The 19,935-nt window shown below is 36.7% G+C and overlaps 1 protein-coding gene across 3 annotated transcripts in view; it reads left to right on the top strand.

The window, feature by feature from the left end:
- The window catches only part of RNF13 (ring finger protein 13), a 163,842-nt gene that overhangs the window by 81,460 nt on the left and 62,447 nt on the right, over nucleotides 1-19,935 (top strand). For 2 of the 3 annotated variants that reach the window (XM_039241011.1, XM_039241010.1), the window contains exons 5-6: nucleotides 8,696-8,783; nucleotides 14,242-14,332. In XM_039241011.1, the coding sequence (XP_039096942.1) occupies nucleotides 8,696-8,783; nucleotides 14,242-14,332 (179 nt within the window). Of the gene's footprint in view, nucleotides 1-8,695; nucleotides 8,794-14,241; nucleotides 14,333-19,935 lie in introns of all 3 variants that reach the window. The other variant, XM_039241012.1, reaches the window with a different exon arrangement.

The following is a 19,935-nucleotide window of genomic DNA, read 5'->3' as shown; positions in this document are numbered from 1 at the left end:
TAAACACAGAGGGTCTGACCACCTTTTAAATTCCCTAAACAGTTTAAAACAAAGTGATATGCTTTGGAACTGGCTGAGGACCAGGTCAGTAGCCTACTCTACTTCAGGAAAAAGAAAACAAGTAGGAAAACAATGTCTAAATTTAGTGAAGATTTTTATTCCGCCATAAGATGGTTGCAAATCAAAATTTAAAATATGAAATAATAGAGATGAAGGGAGAAGCACAAAATCTCAGAGGCTTCTAAAGATCATCTAATAGTCTTTATGAAAAGAAGATAATAGCAACTTTTAATTCTTAGATATTTTCTACAAACGAGAAAAGCTGAGGAAATAAACTGTAGCACTGAAACAAAGTAGAAACTCTCACTGTAGCCAAGTAGTGGTGGTGACGTGGGTACACATGTTCTTGTTAAGTCATCAGTGGAGGTCCATCTGCACTCTCCTAGTCTAGTTGTATTACCTTGAACTCAGTGGCCTAATTGAGAGAAGAGCTTTTTATGGAATTTGTCATTTTTGCAGTCTTAACTGAATTGTCTAAAATCCACCCCTGCATCAGGGCAGGTCTTTAGAAAGCTGAAGAATGGACCAAATAAAATTTGGTCCCCACCAAATTGTTTGACTCAAATATGAAGTTGGCATAATACCATCATCTTTTATTAAGGAATACCATAAAAAGCAGCCCTACTTTATTGTTTTTATTTTAATGTAGCTGACACTTGAAAAATTATTTTTCCTACTAGAAGGGTCCTAATATAGAGATACAACTTATTTTTATCTTGCATTAGTATGTATGTTTGTGCTAGAACTGTTCCATTTGCTTTCATCAGTAGAACCAAAATGAATTCTAAGCAGTTAATCAAGTAGAAGATACCTTCAGGAAAGCCAAACCCCATCAGTCAGTTAGTCACTCATTCATTCATTCATTCATTCATCCAATTCATCAGGATTTTCTGACCATTTTTCACATGCGTATTTGCCACCAGTATGTCTTCTTGGTGGAGAGCGTCTTTAGTCTTTTGCTCTCGTTAGAATAATCATCAAAATGAATTCTAAACAGCTAATCAAGTCCTTTGATTATCAGATATGCATAGTGCAAACATTTTTTCCTAACCTATGACTTGTTTTTTTCTTGACATGCCTTTTAAAGAGAAGAAATTCTTAGCTTCTGCACAGCCAAGGAAACAACCCAGAAAATTAATAGGCAACCAACGGAATGGGAAAAGATAGTTGCAAATGACATATCAGATAAAGGGTTAATATCCAGAATCTATAAGGAACTCACCAAACTACACGCCCGAAAAACAAACAACCCAGTGAAGAAATGGGCAGAAGACATGAACAGACACTTCTCCAAAGAGGACATCCAGATGGCCAACAGACACATGAAACGATGCTCAGCATCGCTCCTCATCAGGGAAATACAAATCAAAACCACACTGAGATACCACCTCACGCCAGTCAGAGTGGCTAAAATGAGCAAATCAGAGAACTCGAGATGCTGGCGAGGATGTGGAGAAACGGGCACCCTCCTACACTGTTGGTGGGAATGTAAACTGGTATAGCCCCTCTGGAAAACAGTGTGGAGGTTCCTCAGGAAACTAACAATAGAACTCCCTTATGACCCAGCAATAGCACTGCTTGGAATTTACCCAAGGGATACAGAAATGCTGAGGCATAGGAGCACATGTACCCCAATGTTCATAGCAGCACTCTCCACAATAGCTAAAACATGGAAAGAGCCTAAGTGTCCATCAACAGATGAATGGATCAAGAAGATGTGGTTTATCTATACCATGGAATACTACATGGCAATGAGAAACAATGAAATCTGGCCATGTGTAGCAACATGGATGGACCTTGAGGGTGTTATGCTGAGCGAAATAAGTCAGGCAGAGAAGGACAAATATCATATGTTTGCACGTATAGGAGGATTAGGAGGAACTTGACGGAGGAACAAGGGGGAGAAGAAGGGCGGAAATGGTGGGGGAAAGGGAGAGAGGCAAACCATGAGAGACTCTTGAATGCTGACAAAAACTGAGGACTGATGGATGTGGGGGGGAGGGGGGGATGGGCATGGAGGAGGGCACTTTGGGGATGAGCACTGAGTGTTATGTAGAAACTAATTTGACAATAAACTATTTGTAAAAAAAAAAAAAAAAAAATAGAAGAAATTCTTAATGTTGATGAAACCCAATTATCTTTTTATGAATTGTACTGTTGGTGTTATATAGATATAAAAAAACAAAAACATTTGCCTTCCTTTTTTTATATTACTTTTTATTTTTTTTATTATTTTTTTGATAGTTTATTGTCAAGTTGGTTTCCGTATAACAGCCAGTGCTCATCCCCACAAGTGCCCTCCTCCATGCCTATTACCCCCCTTCCCTTCTCCTCCCATACCCATCAGTCCTTAGTTTGTTCTCAGCATTCAGAAGTCTCTCATGGTTTGCCTCCCTCCCTCTCCCCCACTATCTTCCCCCTTCTTCTTCCCCATTACCCTCCGTTAAGTTCCTCCTAATCCTCCTATATGTGCAAACATATGGTATCTGTCCTTCTCTGCCTGACTTATTTCATTCAGCATAACGCCCTCAAGGTCCATCCATGTTGCCTCAAATGGCCAGATTTCATTCTTTCTCATTGCCATGTAGTATTCCATGGTATAGATACACCACATCTTCTTGATCCATTCATCAGTTGATGGACACTTAGGCTCTTTCCATGTTTTGGCTATTGTGGAGAGTGCTGCTATGAACACTGGGGAACATGTGTCCCTAGGCATCAGCACTCCTGTATCCCTTGGGTAAGTTCCTAGCAGTGCTATTGCTGGGTCATAGGGGAGTTCTAATGTTAATTTTTTGAGAACCTCCACACTGTTTTCCAGAGGGGCTGCACCGATATACATTGCCACCAACAGTGTAGGAGGGTGCCCGTTTCTCCACATCTTCGCCAGCATCTAGAGTCTCCTGATTTGTTCATTTTAGCCATTCTTATTTGCGTGAGGTGTTATCTCAGTGTGGTTTTGATTTGTATTTCCCTGATGATGAGGGACGCTGAGCATCGTTTCATGTGTCTGTTGGCCATCTGGATGTCCTCTTTGGAGAAGTGTCTGTTCACATCTTCTGCCCATTTCTTCTATAAGGAACTCACCAAACTCCACACCTGAAAAAAAATAATCCAGTGAATAAATGGTCAGAAGACATGAACAGACACTTCTCCTTTCTTTTTCTTTATGAAAACAGCCTGCACTTCTCAGCTTTCTGATTTTTGGTTAAGCGCATCCCCCAAGTTTCCTAGGTTCAAAAATTAGTTTATAAAGAAGAATAAAAGATAACATTCTTTCATATAATTGCCATCATTCTATTATTCTGCCTTGTCATAGCAGTTCTGAATCTTCAGTTTCTCCTTTCCATATCTGTCTAAGTATAAATGGATTGTTCCAGAATACTGCCTCAGCCATATCAACCCCTTATTGACTTGCCTTATGTGAACCCTTGACAGAGTAGACCCCATATCTGTTTTTTCTGAATAGTCTTTAAGGTTCTACACAATCTGTTCCATTTTTTTCTTTCTTCTCACCTCTGATTCTCCAAGAGCAACAGTAAAAATCAATAGCAATAACAGTAATCATAGCTAGCACTTATTTAATATGTGCCAGGTGCTGTTTAAGCACTATTTTAAGTGCTTTACATATATTATTTAATTCTCAGAATACCTCTTTTTAAGTTGAGGGTATTATCATGCTAATCTTACAGAAGCTAACTTACTTGCCTGCCTAAGTTTATACAGCTCGCATATGACAGAGTCAGAATTTGAAGGCAGGTAATCTTGTTCCAAGAGTTTATAATTTTAACTTCTCTGCTACTCTTCCTTTCAGTGACATTCTTCTTTGTTTAGTAATGTCAACTCTATGTTTTGTTTTAAATATTTTATGTTTATTTTGTTTTAGAGAGAGCTCAAGTCAGGGAGGGGCAGAGAAAGAGGGAGACACAGGATCTGAAGCAGGCTCCAGGCTCTGAGCTGTCAGCACAGCTGTCAGCACTCGGAGCTCAAATGCAGGACAGTGAGATCATGACCTGAGCCAAAGTTGGCACTCAACCAACTGAGCCACCCAGGCGCCCCTATTTTGTTTAGTTTTTAATAGGCTTTGCTAGGTCCTGACTTTTGTTATTTTTCTTTCCTTTCGTATGAGAAATTTCCCCCAACTCTTTTCTACTGTTAGCTTAAATTTCCTCTCTTTGTTAAAGTATAATTCAAATCCCATAAAATCTGCCATAGGTGTTTCAGCCCACAGCTTTTCCCCCCTAAGTTTCCATAAATTGTTAGAATATTTTAGCACTTTTTTATTTGACCCACAAATTTTATAGATCATGGTGTCTGAGTCTTGATACTTTCTCAGTTTACTTCCTCTTCCCAGACATTTGTAAAACGTGAAGTAAGATTAATAATTCTGGTTTTCCTCCTGAATCATTGGGAAATCCCATGCTTCTTTATCTAACAAATACAAGTATATTCACATCTCAGCTCTGCCTAAATGTGATCTTAGGGCAGTTTCATTTACCTCATTTCCAAAATACTTTGGGGAGTTGTGTTACATATTAGAGATAATATATATAAAGCACTCATGTATAGAGGTTTCATTACTTGTTATAGCTTTTGATCTGCAGCCTTGTTATATGTATTCCATCAGCTGTTTACCCCAACTTCTCATGCCTTTGTGTGCCATAAAAGATCTCTACATATGATCTTTTTTTTTTTTTTTTAATATTTTTATTTATTTCTAGGAGCATGTTTGTTTATTTATTTATTTATTTATATTTTATTTATTTCTAGGAGAGAGAGAGAGACAGCATGAGCAGGGGAGGGTCAGAGAGAGAGGGAGTCACAGACTGAAACAGGCTCCAGGCTCTGAGCTGGCAGCCAGCACAGAGCCCGACGCGGGGCTCCAACCCACGAACCGCGAGATCATGACCTAAGCGAAAGTCGAACGCTTAACCGACTAAGCCACCCAGGCGCCCCCTCTACATATGATCTTGATGGCTCAATCAATTCTTCTTACATGGCTTATTTTATTAGTGTCAGTATTATGAATTTGTCTAGTCTGGAAATAAGATGAACTATTGTGTCATTTCCAGGGTTTCTCTTATTTATTTGAGAGCGGGGGGTGGGGGGGCAGTGGGCAGAGAGAGAGGGAGAGAGAATCCCAAGCAGGTTCCACACTGTCAGTGCAGAGCCTGACATGGGGCTCAGTCTAATGAGCTGTGAGATCATAACCTGAGCTGCAATCAAAAGATGGATGCTTAACCAACCGAGCCACCCATCCAGGTGCCCCTGCAGGGTTCCTTTTTAGAACTTGTCTTATTGAAGGCTCTTCCATTAGCAGTCTGCTATCTTCTGACATACTGGCTACTTATAATAACAAGCCAGCAGTCCCACATTTCTTCAGAACTCTTGGATAGGTGCCACCTGGTCATCATAATTTAGTTGCAGCTAATTTGTTGATTAGATGTAAAATATTTTGAGCATTCACTACAATTTGAGCTTAATAGCTCTGATCAATCTCCTTAAAAAGGCAGATTGGCAATACAGTTCTGAAGGCTTTTGCATGAAATTTTCAGGTTTGATGTCACTTTTGGAATTTAGGTTTGTTCACTGTGCATACTTTTTATTCATGAATCTTTGAGTTCTTTGCCTGCATCTGATACCATGTGTTTGAGGTTGCATTTTATGAATGTGAAACTTTGTACATGTTTACTAAATGATTTAGGTTTTATTTCTGCCTTGTGTTCTTAAAAATACCAGCTGCTGCTTAGTTAAAAATGTAATTTAATTTGACTGACACACAAGTTTTGAGGTTCATAAACATGAATGTATTTTCCTTGTTTGTAATCATAAGTCTGTTGGTCCATATGTTAATGTGTTTCTTGATTTAATTTAATACTTTATTTTAGAGATAAATAAAAACAACAACAAAACCCTTGGGGAAGACTTTTTGTTAAATTTTTGAAAACATGTTTCTATTTCTTGGAATTCACACTTGTACATTCAAAATTCCTGACTATTTTAGTCATTTTCTACGTTTTCTCTTTCAGGAATTTTATTATTTCGTTTGCAGGGAACAGCTTTTGATAATGATATAATATTGTATTTATGGAAACAATTGCATTTTGAATGTGTGAAAGAAACATTTCTCCTCATTTGCTCCATGCAGTTTTAAGAATCTAATGACTAGACTTAGTTATACACATAGCAGATTGTTATAAATCTAATGATTTATTTTGGTGGTTCTTAACAATTTGGGGGTCAGAAAACCTTTTGTAAAATTGATGATTGCTTTATCCCTTCATACCAGAAAAGTTCACACATGGACAAATGCAGGAAATTTAAGGACCCCATGAAGGGTTTTTTTCGAAATGGGACATGTATACATGTATATGTAAATATAAGGCACTATATAAGATCTTTAAGAAAAATACAAGCAAATATATATAAATACTCTAAGTGGGGAGCAATTATGTGGGTGTTTGAAAAAAAACATGCAGAACAGGGCCCGGAACAGGCAGGCTTCATGGAGATAATGGACTTTTAAGGCCTGATAGGCATTCAGAAGACGAGACCTCATTCCAAGCAGAGATAATAGTGTTAGCAAATAGAGAGGCAAGAAAGTACTTGACCTGTTAGGATACCCACAAGTATTGAGATCTCTTGAGGAAATGATTGTTTCTGATTCACCTTTTGAGTTCTGCATTGTGCTGCACAATACCTTATGTAGTTTTGTTATGTAAACTCAGCAAATACTTACTGAGTTTAACTTTTTTTTATTCTTTTTTTTTTTTAACAGAGAAGCTTTATTTTTTTTCCTTATGTTGATTTTTTTTAGAGAGAAAGAGCTTGTAAGTGGAGGGAAGGGCAGAGAGAGGGAGAGAGAGAGAATCCCAAGCAGGCCCCAGCTGCCAGTTTAGAGCTCGACGCAGGGCTCAAACCCATGAACCAGGAGATCATAACCTAAGCCGAAGTCAGACGCTCAACCAACTGAACCACCCAGGTGCTCCTCTTTTTACTAAACTTTATCATGGCTCCTAAGACCACTTTTCTGTGTGTCCTATCATGTAGTATCTTTGCTCACAAATATATATTTTGCAGAGAATCAAGCTAATACATGTAATTTTAATGACTGGGTGCATTAATTAGCTTTAAAAAGAAATCTAAACTTATTTTTTATTAGAAGAGAACAGCTTTTGATAGAAATTTTGTATATCTTAAATTGTATCTCTGGGAATAGTTGTTTTGGGATATGTGAAAGAAACATTTCTCCTCAGTTACTTGGTTAGCTTTTGGGGAACAGTTAAAACGATCATTAAGCATCAAATAAACTAATAGCAACCCCAACCAAGTATACTTTTGTTTAAGTGAAAGCTATGTGAAGTCTTGCCTGCTATGGCAATATAATGAATAAATAATACATTAATATATAAGTAGTAAATAAGAAATAAGATTTAGAAACTAATATCTTTCTTAAGAGTAATTTTTCTCTCCCCTTGAAAAAGCCTCATTATCTATGGGGAAGAAGTTTCGAAGCTAGCATTTTCTCAGTTTTAGCTGGATAACAAAATCTGTTTAAAAATGAACATGTAAAAAAATAGTAAACTTTATTATTATTGACATTTTCTTGCAAAAGATTCCTTGTAATGGTTTTGCTGGCTGGGTAATTTTCTTGCCGTATTCCTAATGTTAGGGCAGTAGTACCCGTGTTAGTGAACTATTTACTCTATTTTAATTAGTTTCTTAAAATATCTCTGCTTGCAGCACTTGGGTGGCTCAATCCATTAAGCATCCGACTGTTGATGTTGGCTCAGGTCATGATCTCATGGTTCTTGGGATTGATCCTGTGTTAGGCTCTGTGCTGACAGCATGGTGTCTGCTTGGGATTCTCTCACTCCCTCTCTGCCCCTCCCCTGCTCATGTGTGCATGCTCCCTCACATGTGTGCTCTCTCTCTCTCTCTGTCTCAAAATAAATAAACTTAAAAAAAAACTTTGCCTCATTTTCTCTCTTGTGTTTGTAATGTGATAATGTGGGCCATTAATTGAGCACATATTTTATACATTTACTCATTCAAGTAATACTTAGTGCCTAGTCTATGAGGCTATTTCACAGGTGCTATAGAGGCTGTAAAGATGAACAAAATATTAATTCCTTGAGGCAGTCTTATGCCCTGCAGAGTTTTTGTTATCAGTGACAGGATAAAATTTTTCTGATTATCAATGATAGGATAAAATGATTCTGATTAATCCACATGAAGAAACATAATTTGTCCAAGTTTATCCCACTAATCAGCAGAAGTAGATTTGAAGGCTCAAGAGCTTATGATGCTCGAGCCTGATCACAGCAAGTCTCTACATTCCAGTGCTAGACAGATTTATTGCTTTGGATCTTTTTAGTATTTGAGCTTGTATTTCTGTCTTTTATTTGTTCCTTCTTCACTTAGTGCCATTAACGAGATCAAGAAGTTGTCTAACGTCACTGATAGTCAGTTGTAAAACATGTTATGTTTCAGGAACATACTTGAGATCCATTCTTACATATATACAGAATCTAGTCCTGGACACATGGTATAGACGCTGATTTATTTTGGAGTTGAGTGACTGTGTGACAAAGCACTCTCTTCCTCATATTGTGATTTTTTTTCTGACTTGCAGGTTTTAAATGCACAGAGAGCAGGATACAAAGCAGCCATAGTTCACAATGTCGACTCTGATGACCTCATTAGCATGGGATCCAACGACAGTAAGTACAGGTATCACTTTTCTTCTCTCCTGTTTGAAAGATCTTTTGAAAATAAAACTTAACAGGATTTTTTTCTTCAAATTTTCTGTTTAAAAAGCAAAATTTCTTTTCTATCAGAAAGGTAACTCTCATCTTAACCCTCTTGGGACAGTTTTATTCATAGTGAAGTGAATTTGACTTGTTCTTTTCTGAATAGTTAGTTGTTTTGTTTTCTTTTACCTTTCTGTTTCATTGTAGATGTATTGATATTTTGACCAAAATCAAAGGAAAACCAAAGTTTTAAATAGAGACAAACATGCTGAGTTGAGGATTCCAAAGAAGAATTTTTGTGATTTATTTAGAGATTCACAATATTAAATGTTAGGATATGTAGACATACTAAGTAGCTACTATATCCTTATAGAATTTTGAAGCTACATACTTGTGCTTTCTTATACCAGTTGATTATTAATTTCTTAATATACATTGACATGCCTATAGCTTTTCATTCAAAATAGGAATATTTTCCCTTATTCTCTACCGAGTATTAGCTTGTGGGGGAAATGAGCCAATTTTAACCAAGTAACTGGCTTTAATCTGTGACTTTTAAGCTGTATGCCTTCACTTAATTTGGTGAGAGTGATAAAGATATCTTTTGTTATGTTAATGACATGACTTTTGGGCCCCACCTGAAGAAGGTAGCTGATGGGCTGGAGAACCAACCATGTGATGAGAGAATTGGGAGTTTTCAGTCCCACCTCTCTGATCTCTGGGGAGAGACAAAGGACTGGTGGTTGAATAGATCTCCAGTGGCCAATGGCTTAATCAGTCACATCTGTATAATGAAGCCTCCATAAAAACCCAAAAGGACAGGGTTCACAGAGCTTCTAGGTTGGTGAACACAAGATTTGGGGAGAGTTCCATGCCTGGAAGAGGGCACTCTTCATACATACCTATGCATCTTCCATGTGGCTCTTCCTTTCATAATAAACTGGTAATCTAGTAATTAGACTATTTCTCTGAATTCCATGAGCCACTCTAGCACATTTCATTGGACCGAAGGAGGGAGGTGTCATTGGAACCTCTAATCTGGTAGATCAAAAACACAGGTGATATTATGGACTCAAAACTGGTGTCTGAATGCTTGGGAGATTTTTGTGAGACTAAACCTTTAACCTGTAGAATGTGATGCTATCTCCAAGTAGATAATGTCAGAGTTGAGTTGTTCAATGGTGTGGGTAAGAGCCCCCATATACACATTGGAAATTGGGTTCAGAACCCAAAACACACTGCCAGCATTCATGATTAAGTATTTTATTTTTGTTTTTCTTCTAGCACATAACCATAATACCTCTGGCTTCTAAGTGCCATTGAATCTCATATGCAAGAAAGAGCTTGGAGCAAAGAGCAGACATAAAGCTATGGACTGATATCCTACGTTGGAATATATTTAAGACTTTAAATAATTAGATCCTTAATAGGAAGTATTTTGGAGTCCTTGACTAAAAAATATTTTTATAGACAGTATTTGTTGTTATTGTTTGAGTAGAACCTTCTTCCTTCTTAACCCTATTATAACCTGAGGCAAAAATTACAGTTTATAAAAAGTAAAACTTAGTGGGGCACTTGGGTGGCTCAGTCTGTTTTGCCTCTGACTTTGGCTCAGGTCATGATCTCCCATTTCGTGAGTTCAAGCCCCGCAGCAGGCTCTGTGCTGACAGCTCAGAGCCTGGAACCTCTTCGGGTTCTGTGTCTCCCTTGCTCCCTGCCCCTCCCCCACTCATGCTCTGTCTCTCTCAAAAATTATGTAAACATTAAAAAAAAAATAAAACTTGGTAATAAGTTCCTGCGTTAATTTCTATATATTTAAAATTATTATTTAATATTCTAGCTGAGCAAATCATTATAATGCATCAAATACTCTTAAGAGGTTTTAGCATTTCACAAAAAGTTTGATAGTCACTCCTTGGGAATTAAAGGAATTGTTAAAGGTATTTTACTTACCAAATAAACTAGTTCTATTAGCACTGCAGACTTGACACAACTTTCTTCTCCTTTAAAAAAAAAAAAAAAAAAGTCAGTAGCTTTTGTTACCTGTATCCGTTGCTAACAAAATGGAAAGCATAAATACTCCAGAAGTAGGTGTGAATTTAAATTCACACTGTGAAGCTTTCATTTGTATTAGCTGTATAGCTTTGAGCAAGTTACTTATTCTTTGTGTGTTTTGCTGAAATCCTGAGCCCAGTGTTAATCAGTCCTCAAGACCTGTTCAAGGTCTTATTTGGGTTAAAAAGATCAGTATTTGTAAACTATTTAGTCTTTTTACATGTTTTTTTAATTTTATTTAAATGTTTTTAATGTTTTATTTATTTTTGAGAGAGAGACAGTACAAGCCAGGGAGGGGCAGAGAGAGAAATAGAGAGAGAGAGAGAGAAAGAAAGAATCCACAACAGGCTCTAGTCTCTGAGCTGTCAGCACAGAGCCCAACATCAGGTTCACACTCAGGAACCATGAGATCATGATCTGAGCCAAAGTAAGATGCTCAACTAACTGAGCCACCCAGGTGCCCTTCACATGTTTTCAATAAAAATTTTGGAAGTAGGGAAGTGCCTGTTCCCTCTAACACCTGTTTTGCCTTTGTAATACCATAAACTTTTTTGTGGTAATCATGTCAGTCCCTAAGGAAAATGTGCTAAATGTTAAAAGTAGCACATAACCGTGTAATCCTGCTGTTGCCATGGAAATGTTCCACCTGAGCTATTATATACCAAAGATTGGTCAGAATTTTGGTCCTTGACTTGCTTTATTGCTTGGATTATTTCTGTGATACTTTGCTCCATCCTTGCGTATGTGTGTTTTGGATATTTCATATATCCAAACCCAAATGTTGCAAAGACCTATTTACCACTTTCATCTTTGCTGTTAAGTTAGTAGAGGAAAGGAAAGCATGGATTCATTAAAAGGGACATGTACTGGGACACCTGGGTGGCTTAGTTGGTTAAGCATCCAACTTCGGCTTAGGTCACAATCTCACCGTTTGTGCGTTCAATCCCCACGTTGGGCTCTGTGCTGACAGCTCAGAGCCTGGAGCCTGCTTCGGATTCTGTGTCTCTCTCTCTCTCTCTCTTTGCCCCTCCCCAACTTGTGCTTTGTTTCTGTCTCTCAAAAATAAGTAAACATTAAAAAAAAAAAAAAAGGGTAGGGGGACATGTAGCTATACCCCTTTTAAAGGCTTAGTCTATAGCCACAAAGAATATTGCACACGTTCTCCTAAGAGTAGACATTCTAGTATCTAGAAACTAAAGGGAATTTTAAGAGCCCCTTGCTACAGACATTCTCACAAGGACTTTGTTTTTATTTCAGCTAGGACATAGGATGGGTTCACTCAGTGAGGCAATACATTTGTCTTTGTTAGGAGGTGGCAGAATGTGATGGGAAAACACCAACTACAGAACAGAGGCCGATGCAGGCTCACTGGCCATGAGATCATGACCTGAACCTAAGTTGGACACTTAATCTACTGAGCTACCCAGCCCCTGGTCTTTTATTTTAAAAGGATCACACTTTGGCTGCTCTTTGGAGAACAGATTGAAGGTGGAAGGTGGACAGGAGTGCCTAGGAAGAGACAAGTCAGGATGTTGCCAGAGGCGATGGTGATCTGGAGAATTAGCAGTAACTGATAAGAGGTGATAGAATTGTGGATACATTTTGAAGTTGACAGGATTTGATAAAAGGAATAAGGAAGGGGAGGAGTAAGGAATGATTCCAAGATGCTCAGCACGAGAAACTAGGTGAATACCAAATGCTGTTTACGAGATGAGAAGGACTGGGTAGGAGTAGAGCTGATTGAAAGGAAAGAGACTTTGAGAGTTGGGTTTGAGAAACATTGTTTGAAACACCTGTTAGCCAATCAAGTGGAGATATTGAACAGGCAGTTGGATATATGAATCTGGAGAAGTTGGGGCTGGCCATTTAAATTATCATTTGTCTATGATATCATGATAATACTATCAGCAGTGTACACTTCAGAATTGTTTTGTGGATCAGAATTGAAACTTAGTGGTTTTTAAAGTATTTTGTAAACTAGAACATGTTTGGTTTTGTTTTCTGTAGATAATGTTGCAAAATCTCCAAGATGGCTAGTCATATTTGCATACAACATTTCTCCCCTTCTTTTGACTAAAATGAGGAGCTTTTTACATCTCTTTAGATATGATAACTCAAATAAATTAATTATTGACATGACAGGATATCTGAGGTGTATCATTGTAAAAAGCTTATACTTTTTTCTATTATATGATCCCACTGACATAAAAATAGTGATTAAGTATTCTTTTATCAACCATTTTGGTTCCTGCCCCCTTGGGGCTTATATAGGTGTGTGTATGTGAAAGAGAGAGAGAGAGGGAGGGAGGGAGGGAGGGAGAATGAGAATGCGTGGAGTGAATGATTATATTTGCGTAAAACTAATCTAGTTTCACTAATTAGTTTCACTAATCTAGTGAAAAATGTATTTGTTGAAACTTAAAGCACTGTTTATTACTTCAAATAGAACCTTTGTCTTTGGGTGGGAAGAATTATGGTTGTGTTTGGTTTTCTTCTGGTATCCTACTCCCCCCCCATCCCACTTTTTAAAATAAATAACAAATATGTGTTGTTGTTTTTAAGAAAATGTAGAATATTTTGTGAAGATGTAATGAAAACAAATGGACTTTCTTTAAAGCCATTTTTGTTAATTAACTCACAGCTAAAAATAAGGCTGCTTTTTCTTTTGTAACTTTAACAGGATCTTCCTGAGTAATGGGTAATTTTTACAAACTTCTCTTTTGTTGACATTTGATTTTGGTTTTGTAATATAGGTGTAAGAATCCAGTTTGTTAAGATGCCAAACAAAACAAAGCTTTACCATGAACTTCAGGCTTAGGAGGAAGTAGAAATTTACCCAGATTTCCAATTTTATGCCCTTTCTCAACTCCTGTCAGCCCTTCACTCTAGAATGTCATAGATATGTGGTGTCATTTTTGAGACTTTTGTAAAGTGGTCTTTTCTTACATTCTTTGGCTTATACCTCTTCTGGGAATGGGTATGTAAAAAAAGCTTTTTTACTTTTTCATTTAGGAATTAATTTATGTGTAGAAATAAAACTTAAAATAGTTTCTTCCCCTTCTAAGAGTTGATTATGTCTAAAGAGGCATAAATCAAAAGGAAATATTAAAAATGGTTATCCCAATCTTATTAGGACTATTGATGTAGAAGGTAATGTATGTATGCAGAATGTTAGTTTTTGTTGTTGCAAATGTAATAGTACTTCTCATCCACTGAAATTGATGATGGTATAAATCTGCAATCAGGAAAATCAACCAATTTGAATTTATTGTTAATTGTTTCCAGTTAGGTTTGCTGCTATTGTTAAGAATGTAAAGTTGATTGTAAACGGAATGTGGGCTTTTAAGAATAATTTTATTATTATTTTATACAGTTGATGTGCTAAAGAAAATTGACATTCCATCTGTCTTTATTGGGGAATCATCAGCTAATTCCCTGAAAGATGAATTCACATATGAAAAAGGGTAAGTATTTTTCATGGATATGAAAAATAATCATGTAGATAAAATTCTCCTTTATCTTAGGGCAGAACTATGCTAGTTGTAACCAAGGTTGTGTTTTAAAATGAACTCTATTGTGCTAAATTTTCTCTTAAGTCATTATGATTATAAGACTTTATTATAATAATTCTTCTGTGCATTGTTACATACTGAAAATATACTCACTCTAGAGAGCCTAAGGTACTCATGTTGCTAAAAAGATAAAATTTTCCCTTTTATCTTGAATCAAACCATTGGTATTTAGAAACCATGTGATTTTATATTTATATGACACTTTTCTGTAGGTATTTTATTTTGTTAAAAAGAGATTTGTTATTTTATAAACACAGTCCAAAACAGTGTGATATTGACTTGATTTTTATAAAGACATGAAGTTTGTTTTCAAGTTTAAAAACTTTCATTTGGAATAAAAACTTTTGTATGGAATTTCCACCACAAATCTTACGACCAGGGTAACATAGCCTTTTGAAACTAAGGCCTCAGTATTTCATCTAATATAGAAAGCATTACAATTAGCACTTGAGCTTCTTCTGTGGAACATATAGTGGGCGGGAACAGGCTTTTGACGAAGAGAAACAATAGTAACATTAGTGATAAAAGCAGTAATGTTCATTGAGTACTTAACGAGTGTCGCACTCATGAAAGCAAGACTTTTTTATATTTGTTATCCATTTAATTTTCACAACAACCCTCTAGAGGTTGTTATTATCTCTTATCTCTACATTTTCCAAAAGAGAAAACTGGCAGAATAAAATCCAATCCTGATTATTTGGGGAAGAGGGGAATCCAGCAAGATTTGAGTTAGAAAATACATAAAAAGAAGAGGGAAAGTTTTGCTATTGGAAATTTTTGACATTTTCCCTACACAGTTTTGATATTTAAAATATTGCTCACATGTTATATACTCAGGACATCTTTTTGAAGGTTAGGAACATAATTTTGGAGGTTGTATTAATTATAGTTATACAGGGAGTGCCTGGATGGCTTGGTCCGTTAAGCGACTTTGGTTTAGGTCGTGATCTCATGGTTCATGAGTTCAAGTCCCGCATCGGGCTCTGCACTAAGTCCCTTCTCTCTGTCCTTTCCCCACTCGCACGCTCTCAAAATAAGTAAATAAACTTAAAAAAAAAAAGATAGTTATGCAAGATGCTATTTTGTCAGCTGTATTTGTTTAGTTAGTAGAGGGGAAAATAATACTTTTACTTGAATATTTTTCCCTCATTTAGAAAAATTATGTATATTTTAATATGTATTAAATCTTTTTTAGTTTTAATTATAAAATCATGACTTTTTAATTTAAAAAGTAATATATGTGCTAGTAAAATATGGAAAAATTCAGAAATGCAAAGCATTAAAACCAAAGTCCCTGTGATGCTATTCTCTAACAACAGCAGCTACTGTTTAAAAAATGTTAAACTGGAGAGCCTGGGTGGCTCAGTTGGTTAAGCGTCCAAGTTCAGCTCAGGTCATGATCTCATGGTTTGTGATTTTGGGTCACAAAATCAGGCTCTGTGCTGAAAGCTTGGAGCCTGCTTCAGAGAGAGAGCCTCTCTCCTGCAGAGAGAGTCAGATGTTTAACTGACTGGACCACCCAGGCACCCCTGCCAACATGATATTTTAAAGTTTGTAGGTTTCAGAATTGTGCATAAGGAACTGTAAACGTGTACAGACACCTCTCCCTCCTCTCCCTGTCGGCTGACCTTTCTGCCTGCTTGCCCACCTACCTACCTACCCACCCACTCATTATTTTATTCTACTTAAAAAAAATTATTGAAGCACAGTTGACATACAATGTTATATTAGTTTTAGGTGTGCAACATAGTGACTCGATAATTCTGTTCATTACTTAGTGCTCACCTAGTAAGTATAGTCCCCATTTATGATTGTACAGTGTTATTATAGCATTATTGGCTGTATTCCCTGTGCTGTACTTTTTTATCTTTAGGACTCATTTTATTTTATTTTATTATTATTTTTTAATATTTTTTATTTATTTCTAGGAGAGAGAGAGAGACAGCGTGAACAGGGGAGGGTCAGAGAGAGAGGGAGATACAGACTCTGAAATAGGCTCCAGGCTCTGAGCTGGCAGTCAGCACAGAGCCTGACGTGGGGCTCGAACCCACGAACCGTGAGATCATGACCTAAGCGAAAGTCGGACGCTTAACCGACTAAGCCACCCAGGCGCCCCGGACTTATTTTATAACTAGAAATTTGCTGTCTTAATCCTCTTCACCTATTTCACCCACCCCCATCCACACCTCCCCTCTGGCAGCCACCAGTTTCTGTATTTATGAATCTGTGTTTTTGTTTGTTGTGTTTTTTAAATTCAACATATAAGTGAAATCTTTTGGTATTTGTCTTTCTTTGTCTGACTTCACTTAGTATAATATCCTCTAGGTCCATCCATGTTGTTACATGGCAAGATTTTATTCTTTTTTAATAGTTGAGTAATATTCCATTGGGTGTGTATGTTTGTGTATTTCTACGTATGTACACATACACACATACATATCGCATAATTTTTAACCCATTCACCTATTGATGGACACTTGGGTTGCTTCCATATCTTGGGTATTATCAATAATGCTGAAATAAACATAGGGGTGCATGTTTCTTTTTGAGTTAGTATTTTTGTTTTCTTTGGGTAAATACCCAGTAGTGGAATCACTGGATTGTGTGGCATTTCTGTTTTTAATTTTTCAAGGAACCTCCACACTGTTTTCCACAGTCTTCGTACCAATTTACATTCCCACCAACAGTGGACAGGAGTTCCCCTTTGTCCACGTCCTTGCCAGCACTTGTTATTTCTTCTGTTTTTTATTATGAAAGCCTCAAAGCATATTTAAAAGTGGAGAGATGAGTATAATGAATCTGATTGTTCAGTTTCAAATTGTCAACTTGTGGTCAATTTTTTTGACTATCTACCCTCCAACAACACCCCTTCAATCTCTTTCTTCCCCGCACCATGATTCTTTTGAAGCAAGTCCCAGACATCCTGTCATCTCAACTGTAAATATCTCAAAATATATCACTAGAATATATTTTTACATATAAAAATATCGGGGCATCTGGGTGGCTCACTCAGTTGAGCATTCAGCTATTGATTTCAGCTGAGATTATGATCCCAGGGTTGTGGGATTAAGCCCCTGCATCCAGCTCTGTGCTGGGCATAGAGCCTGATTAAGATTCTCTCTCTCTCTCCTTCTGCCCCTTTCCCCCCAACTCACATGCTCTCCCCTACCTCTCAAATTAGTAAAAATAAAAAGATATTATATTCTACTGTTTTTTTGAAAAAAGGTAAACATTAATACCAATACATATTTTAGTCTTCATATTTTCCCAACCATCAGATTTCCTTTTTTGTTTTTTTAAGTATTTGCTTGAGGCAGAATGCCAATAATGTCCATACATTGCAGTGGTTCTTATGTCTTAAATTTCTTTTATTAGCTAAAATACTTATATGAAGAGAGCTTGCACCTTATCAATTACTTGATTACCTTGATAGATAGTCTGTTCAAGAAAGCTAGGATAAGGGCACCTGGCTGGCTCAGTTGGTTAAGCAGTTAAGTGTCTGACTCTTGATTTTGGTTCAGGTCATGATCTCACAGTTTGTGGGATCCGGCCCCACTGACGGTGCAGAGCCTGCTTGGGATTCTCTCTCTCCCTCTCTCTGTGCCCCTCCCATGCACACACGCATGCTCTCTCTATCTCTGAAAATAAATAAACATTTAAAAATAAAAACCTTTAAAAAAGGGGAAAGAAATCTAGGATAAACAATTCTTTCCCTTCATTTACTATTCTTCTAAATGATTTGGTTACTAGCATCTTCCAAAGATGATTTTATATATGTATTCAAAGTATCATAATGACCTCATGAGTTAAAACTCATTTAATATGCTGCAGTGTGCTGCGGTTATGACCTTTATTGACCTTCACATTCTCCCATTTTAGACTTCTTCAAATTTAATCCTAATTTCTTTGGATGTAAATCTGGGGCTTTGGATTGCTCCTTGTTTTCTATACGACAAGATGTTCAAGGCCCATCTTGTTCTTTTCCTCCCCCTGACTTGGAACCAGCTGTTTTTTCAAGGAGTTCTGGTTCCTTTTAATTGAATATGGTATTTAGAGACTGAGGGCTGATCATTGCCCCTTGGTTTGTCCTTATTTCTAGGGCTTTTCAGTGGACGCAGCTAAGAAATATACCAGCTTTTTGCTTTTTATTTTTTGGTTTTTGTTTTTGTTTTACAGGGTAAGGGTTTCAGGTAGAATAATATGTTTTTCAAGATACAATAAATCATGAGCACACAGTATTGTTTCCAACTTAAATTCAGGACCATAAGATTTTTACTATATTTTGCTGATCTTACATCTATATTTTATTTTTCTGTGCTCAGAGACACCAAATGATTGTTTTCTTTTTAAATTGCACAATACAGACACAACAGACTCAGAACAATGCCAACACAATTGCCAACATGTTTAAACAGTGTTTTTTTTTTTTTTGTTTCAGTTATATCATAATAAGGATCTAAAATCAAATTACCATTTTTTAAAATTTGTGAAATAATTCTGTGTGCTGATGCTATCAACTAGAAACACAGCTCTGCTTGATTCATGTTGCTTTTAGATTTTAAGGACTGCTTTTTACTTGCATTGTGATTTTTATAATTACGTATAAACTTAAAGTCAAAATCCACAAAACACAATGTATATTCAGAGAAGGTCAGCTTCTAAATATCCACTCTGTCCATCCTGGTCCCATCCTTACCTTTTAAAGTAACAATTTTATTTATTTGTTTATTTTCTAAATGTTTGTTTATTTATTTTGAAAGACAGTATGAGCAGGGGAGGAGCAGAGAGAGAGACAGAAAGAGAGGGAGGAAGGGAGGGAAGGACTATCCCAAACAGGCTCCATGCTCCAGGTTGCACCAGCAATAGATGAGGTCTGTTATCCCACAGCCTCACCAACAAAGAATGTTGTCAGATTTTTCCATTTTTACTAGTTAGGTAAGAAATGGTTTCCTGTTGTAGATTTAGTCTGTATTTTCTTTCCATGAGCAAACTGAGCATGTTTTCTTAGGCATAAGACCTATTGGCATGTCATTTTCTATGAACTGTTTAGCTCATTTTTCCTAGTAGCTTGCTGGTAATTTTCTTTTCTGTTGTTAGAAGCTCTTTATTAATTAGGTATGGTAACCATTTGTTTGTTATATATTACAAGTATTTTTTAATACTTTGTCATTTTAATTTTATTTATGGTGTTATTTTTTAAATGCAATCAAATATATTAATCTTTTCCAGTGGGCTGATGGTCTTAGGAAAATTTCCCCTGCTTCTGGGTTACAGAGGAATTTACCCACATTTATACTGTATGGTTCCTTTTTTAACATTAAATCTCTGGCTTATTTGTAATTTATTCTGTGTAAACCTTGAGTAATGGAACCAGTTACATCTTTTGTCAGATAACCATCCAGTTATCCCAACACTATGCCTTAAAATGTTTGTCCCTTCACCCAGTTTGAAATGTTGCCATATTTCCATACATAACTGAACTTTCTGTTTGTTCT

Source organism: Hyaena hyaena, unplaced genomic scaffold (genome assembly GCF_003009895.1).
Source record: "Hyaena hyaena isolate Hyena2069 unplaced genomic scaffold, ASM300989v1 scaffold_186, whole genome shotgun sequence".
NCBI lineage: Eukaryota > Metazoa > Chordata > Mammalia > Carnivora > Hyaenidae > Hyaena > Hyaena hyaena.
This window is presented reverse-complemented; position numbering and strand designations above follow the sequence as displayed.